Here is a 9011-nt window from a genome sequence, read left to right as displayed (position 1 = left end):
TCATCTTTCTCCCGCGGAGCGGCTGGTAGTTTCGAACTGCTGACCTTAAGGTTCACAGCCCGATTCGTAACCACTACGCTACCAGAGCTCCTTAACTATATATATATAGTTAAGACTGGTGATTAAATAGTATTAATTTGAGTCAGCCCCCTTCTGAGAATTTGCATTTTCATTCCAGATATATTAAATCCGATGAGATTCAGTATATCTGGGAATGATTCAGTATATCCGGAATGAAAATGCAGATTCTCAACAGAAGGGTTGAACTGCAGCGAACCAGTTTGAAGCCCTGTCAAAAATGATTTCCATCAAAAACTCAATGCGCAAACCAAATTCAGTCTACAACCGGAGACCCCAAATTTAGTCTGTCAATATAAGAACCCTCTGATGTCAGTCTGCCTGTAGGCACTTCATTCATGAGGGCATCTGACAGTGCCTCTTGGCAAAAAAAGTTTGTCATGGGGAAAGCAATGCTTTAATTGGCAGAGAAAAACCAAGCCAGAGAGTGTACAAGTCTGCTTTGGTCTCCGAGGGAGTATAATTTCTTCATCCGCTTCCCTTTTATAAATTGTTTTCTCCATGCATTTATGAGTAAATGTTAGAGCTCATGAAAGTGAGGAAATGATATCACCAGCTTGAGCCAAGTAGAGTGTGGGTTGGCAGCTATGCTGTGAGATCCTGAATCTGAGCCATTATCTGTCCCAGATCAGTTTATCCTTTTGATTTCAGACTAGAGAAAAAATAGCAAATGGCACCTCCTTTCCATGTCTGCATCTGAGAGGTTACTGTGTTCGTGTTATGGGAGGATTGTCCTCAGACTTCTGCATTGTGGCATTGGCATCATTTTGGTCTAAATCAGGATGCTGAGTTCTAATCTACCATAAACTAGAACTGTAGCAGCTGGTACTGAGGTACTTAGAATCAGCATTGAGTCAACTTCACTGTACCTCTTGGGGGGACACAAATCAACTAGTAATGCTCTCTTTCAGAGTTAGCAAAAGTAAAAGGTTTTTCCTTCATGGGAAAACCCTAAATTGATTGTACAACTGCTTGAGAACCCCAGTGATAGCTCTCTCTCACTCACACAAACACACACGATTCGGGAAGTTTGCAGAAAAATTCCATTATCTTTGAATTCCATTTTTCCTTTTTTTTTTTTGAAGCTCCCATGTATATACATGGGTGCTTCAAATGTTTGGGAAAGAATGGAATGAAAAAATAGTAGAATTTTCCCACAAAATTTTTTTAGCCCCCTCATATGTGCACAGTGTCTAAATAAAAAAAATGGTACAGTGACTCCCATCAAGGAATTCAGTGTCTAATGTAGGAAGTACACATATAAATAAATACTATATGGAAACTAAATCTGTAGACAGTCAGCCATGCCAGTTGTCAGCTTGGCAAATTCCTTAATCCCAGAGCTAAAGGGAGGAGCTTTTCTGTCATCAGCTTCCCCGATTGATGAATTGCTTGCAGACAGCTAAAGCCTGGTGCTGCCAAATAAATCCTAAATATTGAAATATAACTGAGCAATGTGTAGAATTATGAGAAGACACTCATGCCTTAAACACACATACATTTATCTGAAACCCATGTAGAATGAGAAAAAAATACACAGACATACCCTGTTTTATAGTGCTTCACTTTATTGTACTTAGCATATATTTTTTTGATGTTGTTTACAAATTACAGGTTTGTGGCAGCCTTGCGTGAGCAAGTCTGTTAGTACCATTTTTCCATCAGTATGTGCTCATTTCATGTCTCTGTGTCACATTTTGGTAATTCTCACAATATCTCAAACATTTTCATAATATTATTGCACACCAGATAGACTGCAGTATATTGCCTGGCCATACTCCATCTGACAATTGTTGTCATGGGCTCAAGCGTGGTAACAATTGTGAGGATGGCACAGAACCAGGCAATGGTTCATTCTATTGCGCATAATAGGGTCACTAAGAGTCAGAACCGACTCCTTAGAACCTAACAACAACATAATGTAAACATAACTTTTATATACACTGAGAAACCAAAAAATAAGTGTGTGACTCATTTTATTGCAGTATTTGCTTTTTTGTGTTTTGGTCTGAAACCAAAGCTGCAGTATATTTCCAAGTATGCCTATAATAATAGTGATAACAATAATGATTACTATGTTGTTGTTGGTAAGTGCTGTCTAGTGAGTTCTGATGCATAACGACCCTGTATAGGGTTTCCACGGAGCAGCTGGTGAGTTTGAACTGCCAACCATACAGTTAACAGTCTAGTACTTATTATACAGAGTCACACCAGGACTCTAGTGAATACTGTGAGGAGGTTTAGTGTCTGCCTCTCTCGAAAAAGAACAGCTTACAGTGTGTGTTGTCTATATTATGTGGGGCATATGCACATTCAACCCCATATGCTGGCCAGTGTTGTTAAATGCTTTTGAGTCAGTTCTAATTCATAGAGACCCTGTGTAGGTCTCCAAGGCTTTTAATTCTTTGCAGGAGCAGAAAGCCTCCTGTCTCCTACAGAGTTTCTAGTGGGCTCAAACTGCCAATCGTGAGGTTCGTAGTCCAGTATTTATCCTATGGAGCCACAGTGCCCTTATTGTTGTTGTTGGTAAGTGCCTTAGAGGGGAGTCTGACTCATAGCAACCCTGTATAGGGTTTCTAAGAAACAGCCTGGTAAGTTTGAATCACTAGCCTTGTGGTTTGCAGTCCAGTGCTTAATCTGCAGTGCCACACCAGGACTCCACAGTGTAAGTGTAAGTGGGTGAAGAAACATGTATATGGGTATTTGATATATGTCCCCATCTCTGACCTGTGATTTAAAAGAGAAACTGAATGTGAGAAAGGAATGAATCAGAAGCCGCCGGACTACACTTGGGTTCTGGAGCTAGATTTTCTCAGAAGTAATTTACGTTTCAGAGAAAAGTCACTGCTCTTGCCTTAACTGCTTGGCATGACTGTACCACTGGTGACTGAGTGAGTCTCTCAGTGCTTTGACAGGGTTGTTGAAAGGATTTTTTCTTCTTTTTCAGTCACAGAATTATTGGGAACATTTCTGTCCTTATTCTGCAAATTGCATATATATGGAGCTCTGGTAGTGTAGTGGTTACGAATTGGGCTGTGAGCCGCAAGGTCAGCAGTTTGAAACTATCAGCGGTTCCGCGGGAGAAAGATGAGGCAGTCTGCTCCTGTAAAGATTTACAGCCTTGGAAACTCTGTGTAGGGTCGCTATGAGTCGGAACCAACTCCATGGCACACAACAACAACAAATATATATAGCTGATTCTTAAAAAAAAATAAGTTCAATTCATAATAAAACGTTTTCAATATATACACATATATGAAACTTTTTATTATAATTTGAGCTCTTTTTTTTAGACTCACCTTGATATTCAGCAAATCAGACACTTTGTTTCATTTCAGTAACTGCAGTCCCCTCCATGTAACAACAGTTACCCCACTTGCTCCTTGTGAGCCTTATTTCCTTTCCACCTTCCTTCCTTACCCTTCTGAATTTCATCCTTAGACAAATGATGCCCTTTTGATCTTGAACAGTTGACCATTCTGTGATCAGCACACCTTAAGAAATGAACTTTATCCCTTTGCAGCTCAGGAGGGATATTTCTTTATGTCTTCCTAAGTCAGAAAAGAAAACGCAAACCTAGTGTGATAGGGAATCTGTCACACCATTTTTCCTGTCAATACATAGCTAACAATACCTTTTCCTTTATAGCTGATCATCAGATTAAAGTTCATGATGTGAATTAGTGTCACCTAGCTAATCCGATAAATAATAATTATTGTTAATGGCTGTATTATTTGTTTTTTAATCCCAGTGTTTCTCCCTTGCCTTGTAGAAGTAGGACTAATTTTTATTGGCCTGTTTCCTTATAAATGAATGAACTATGTATACTTTGGAAAATACCACACATTTCTCACGCCCACCCCCCAACTCCTTCCCCATCCCATGTTTTGTTTGAGTTTCATCTGATTCTGTTAGGCTGGACTAAGCTGTAAATTTTATCACATCTGTGATCCACAGTATCCAAACTTGGGTTCCTGCCCAGTCTTTCTTATTCTAGGAAATTCAGCGATGTCCATGGCGTATTTCTTCCTTCCTTTAAAACTTTCTGCGTGGCAGATCAACTTGCACTTTAAAGAAACATGTTTTTGAATATTTTAAAGCTCTCTTTACTGAAAAGAAGGCAGAAAAAGGGTATTACGAACAATTTAATTGTGAGGATAAAGAATTGATACGTATCTTTTACTCAAGATGAAACTTTATTGAGCTTGGATAGTGCCTCAGAGTCTTCAAAGGAATATTTTAAAAACAGAAAAACACTTCATTGAATCAGTCACTCTGGTAGCAGTAGGGAGTGGGGCTTCTAAGCTTACAACTCACAACTACAGTAACATGGACTTTCAGAGCTCAGAGATTTTGCAATGGCCCAGCAATACTGAGCTCTGAGCCTCTCTTGTCTACTTTCACATATGAAGTACTGGAAGGCAAAGGATTTGTGAACCTCTCCACAGTGACTAATAGGTACTAATAGCAGAGCCAGGTCTTGAGTTTCAGAACTTTGACTCTTGATCCAAAGCTTTACTTTCTTGCATGTGAGACCCTTCAGTAATGCCCCCATTGTCTTTAGATGAAGGTCAACTCCAGAGCAGGACACTCATGTCTAATCTGTTCCCTGCCGTGTACATTCTTTGGCTTCTGTCTGCAGAGCCTCTCACTGTGATCCCACCCCTCCTCTTCACACACACTTTTTCTGCCTTTAAGAATTTGTTTTTTAAAATCTATATCATCATCTCCACTAGAAAGCTTTGTGTGCCCTAGCCCATCTATTCTCCCCACATACGCTTTCTCTCATCTGCTGCATATTTCACTTACTGGTTTCTTTTTCTAGTAAGCTCCAATCTTACTGAGTTATACACCAGTGAGCACAACTGAGAAGCTTCCTGCCCTGATGGACCTTACAGTCTGGGGTGGGGGGAGGAACCCAGTGAACTCATGATGTTATGATTTTCAAAGTTCTATGTCCATCTTCTGGAGAAGGCTTCGAGCTCCTTGACTTTACTTGTGTGTCTGTGTCCCCGGCAGTGGTTAAGTGCTTAGGGATTCTGTGGACTTGACTGTGGAGGAGGAAGCAAGGAGATCTCTCTCTTCTGTCACCTGACAGTAATATCAAGTGAGTTCCAATTCATAGCAACCCTGTACAGGGTTTTTAAGCCTGTAAATCTTAACTGGAGCAGAAAGCCTCATCTTTCTCACCCTGAGCTGGTCGATTCCAGTTGCTTATCTTGAGATTAACAACCCGTTTTGAACAACTGTGCTACACTGTTGTTAAGGGCTCTCAAGTTGACCCTGTATAGGGTTTCCAAGGAGCATCTGGTGAGCTTGAACTGCCAATCTTGCAGTTGAAACTGAGTTTGCAGTCCAGTGCATTAACTCAACAGCGCCATACCAGGACTATGCTACACAGGATGAAAAAATACATCATATAGAATTCCCTAACAATTTCTTTGATAAGATGTGAATATGAAAAAAATCAAAATAATTCAACTGTCTAGGAAAAAAAAATTAAAAGTGCTTATAAAAGAGCATCAAGCCACTACTCAGAAAAATTCCAGGGATTTTTTTCAAATTCAGCAAGAAATACTTGTTCTTGGTATCTCAGGATTCTTATGAAGATACTTATTATTTTTTTTACTTAAGTGGTATTTTTTTTTTAACTTGGTGTACTTTGTAAACTCAAAGCATAATCTAAATTAGAAAGATAACATGCAGTTTTAAAGTAAAATGAACTTGTTCCCTTTTTTCACTTTTAGTGGATCATAGAAATAACATTTTATTGCATCCATTTGACTTGAAGGCTTGTTATACAAGCTGTTTTGTTTTGTTTTTTCTCTCTCTTTTAATCTCAAGAGTAGGATTTCTTTAGGGAAAAAAATGAAATCATTACTTACAGAATCAGTAATTAGTTAAGAGAAATGGTCTAAAGCACATTTGTCATGTGGAATTTTTTCTTAGTAATTGTATTATTCTATTATGTTATAAAGCAAAGGTGTTGATAACATCAAGTGAAAATAACCCAATATGTTTCAAGTCATTTACTTTGTATTCTTAAAGTATTTGTAGTATGTATTAGTGTTAGTTCTATTTTTGAAATTCTTTGCTATAATTAATATTAACAATTGTTTTTGTTGTTAAGTGCCATCAAGTTTGTTCCAACTTATAGCAACCCTATATAAGGTTTCGGAGGCTTTCTTAAATCGTTGAGGGAGCAGAAAGCCTCATATTTCTCCTACAGAGCAGCTGATGGGCTCGAATGGTAGACCTTGTGGTTGACAGTCCAGTGATTATCAAATGAAGCCACCATGCTCAATAGGCTATTTTAAATCTCTTAGGAAACATTAAAAATTTAATGTGTTAAACCCTATTTGATTTTTTTGGTTAGCTTTAGTTTTAAAAGGAAAAATAATAATCCTATACATTAAGGTCTGTTTTAAACAAATCTCTCTTCAAATGCATCTCTTCTGTATGCTCACAAAATACAATATCCTTCTTTATAGTGTTCATTACAGCATATTTTTTGTAATAAATAGGCATTTTGTTCTATTAATTATATGGCAGAAAAATCTTTTTAGAGTAACATATACCATACCAAGAGTCCTGGTATGGCTCTGGGGGTTAATACACTGGATTGCGAAGTCTGTTTGAACCACAAGGTATCAGTGGTTCAAACTTACCAGCTGCTCCTATACAGAGTCGCTATGAGTCAGAACCAACTTGAGAGCACTAAAAACAACATACCATATTAATTTAATGAATTATTGCAATGAGTTTTAATTCCAGAAATTTAAAAGCTGCTTATTGGCTTCATCTGAGAGGTGCCAAGAAACTGTGGCTCAAATTCTCCCTCATTGGTAGCCAGAGTTTTACCATTAATGCTTTATTTACTTGATACTAAGTTTGGCTACTCCTGACTGTCATTTTTATGTTGTTGTTGTTGTTTTCAATGAAGTCTGTTCCCTATGGAGCAGTTGTATTCAGAAAAGACTCACAAAACTAACAACCACAATAAGAACATTTTCGAAAATGCAATAATTGCATTCTCCTTGAAGCCTTTGTGTGATTGATGGAATTCATTTGATATGTTCTCCACAAACTAGGTGCCTGGTGAAACAGAGACTCTGAAAGGGACAGGATCCCAGATATAAGGTTGCTGCAGGACCAGCTCAGAACAAAGAGTAATGCTCTCTGGTTTTATGTACTGTGCAAATATCCCAGACATTTCTGGGAGCAAATGTGTGTCAGAGGTACATATGAATGTTCTGAGATGTCAGAGGCTTTAGCTTGGAGTCTTTCTCTGTGAACTGTACAACTGATCAAAAAGTTTACAATCGTCTCATTTATTCCTTCCTGCCATGAGAATTTAGAAATGAGAGAGATGGTGAAATTCTGACTGAAGTGCAATGAAACAAAAATTAATTTGTCCTTCACTGTTGTGTGTTTCAGAGACTGGAGCACAAGGAAGCTTTAGTGGGCTTGTTGTTCCTGGTTTTCCCGTTCATTCCAGCCAGCAATCTCTTCTTCAGGGTGGGTTTTGTGGTGGCCGAGAGAGTCCTTTACATGCCTAGGTAATTATTGCCAATGATTTCCTCCTTAACAAGATCAACCCTCTGTCACCAGCATTTATAGTTCCAGACAGTCAGTCCATGTGTGTATAACAATTAGATCCTTGTGGAGCAATTGCTTCCATTGCCTCAGTATTTAAAACAGCCATACACACAAGGTTGGATGAGATCAAGTTTACAATGTGTTTTTGTGTGTGTGTGTGTGTGTGTGTGTGTTTGTTTTACCTCTAGTTGAAAATCTTACTTTTCAACATAAAATGTCGACTTGAGTATATCCAGCATTTTAGAAGCAATTGTTTGCACAATGTCTTTGACTAAATATCTATCTTTTATTAAACTTAATTAATAGTAACTTTCTAGAAATGTTTATTGGCTTGCATAAAATTATGATGTTAAGTAGCCTGTCTTCTGCCTACCTTCTTTGCTTCCTTCCTTCCTATTTTCTCCTCTTTTTATCTTTTTTCCCCTTCATTTAAAAATGGGAACAATCTCCAAAATACTTAGCCTTGAGGAAAAAAATAATTGAAAAATTGTAAAGAACATTTAGATTTTTGTGATGACATAATGGCACTTAGCTCTGAATATTTAAACTGTGCTGAAGCTTGTCTGTTCTTTTGTCTTATCCAAACGTCATTGTTTCAAAGCCACATTTCTCTTCAGATGCCTGGAAACGGCCTTGAATTAGAGGATGGTTTTGATTCTCTCGTTTATCAATTATGTGACCTTGAGAGAGATACAAAGCTTCTTTGAATCAAGAACATAATAAACAATTCCTAAATTATATACTTGGATGAATATATATATGTATATATGTAAATATTTCTAAAGGGCATATTATAAACTAAAATATTATAAGAAAATATTTTGTTTAATTTTTTGTGATCATGTTTAGGTATGAATTTCATAAATATTTGATTCTTCCTAAACCAGGTACCTTTCTTGAGATTTTTCAGTATCTTGTTTTAACTTGATTAAGGAAAACACTAAAACCAAATCCATTGCCACTAAGTCTATTCAAATTCCTAGCAACCCTAGAGGACAGAGTAGAATGGCTCCTTAGAATTTCCAAAACTGTAAATCTTTACAGGAGCAGACAACCTCATCTTTCTCCTGCTGATTGACTGGTGGCTTTGAACCACCAGCCTTGCAGTTAGCAATCCAACACTTATCCCACTATGCCATCAGGGCTCTTTGATTAAAGAAAAGGCAACTCTTAACTTGTTTTATGTGTCCTTAGTACAATTTGAAAGCAAATTATTACATGATACATAGTTTCTAATGGGATAAACATACAACGTTACCTCCTTGTAGTCTCTATACTAAGAGGGCTTCAAAAAGTTAGTGGGAAAATTTCATTATCTGTCAATTCCATTTTTC

At 37.6% G+C, this 9011-nt stretch overlaps 1 protein-coding gene across 1 annotated transcript in view; it reads left to right on the top strand.

The window, feature by feature from the left end:
• The window catches only part of TMTC1 (transmembrane and tetratricopeptide repeat containing 1), a 373612-nt gene that overhangs the window by 215221 nt on the left and 149380 nt on the right, over positions 1-9011 (top strand). The window contains exon 7 of the mRNA XM_006866973.1: positions 7516-7637. Coding sequence (XP_006867035.1) covers positions 7516-7637 — 122 coding nt within the window. The remainder of the gene's footprint in view (positions 1-7515; positions 7638-9011) is intronic.

The sequence above is a fragment of the Chrysochloris asiatica genome, unplaced genomic scaffold (genome assembly GCF_000296735.1).
Source record: "Chrysochloris asiatica unplaced genomic scaffold, ChrAsi1.0 scaffold00098, whole genome shotgun sequence".
In the NCBI taxonomy this organism is placed as follows: domain Eukaryota; kingdom Metazoa; phylum Chordata; class Mammalia; order Afrosoricida; family Chrysochloridae; genus Chrysochloris; species Chrysochloris asiatica.
This window is presented reverse-complemented; position numbering and strand designations above follow the sequence as displayed.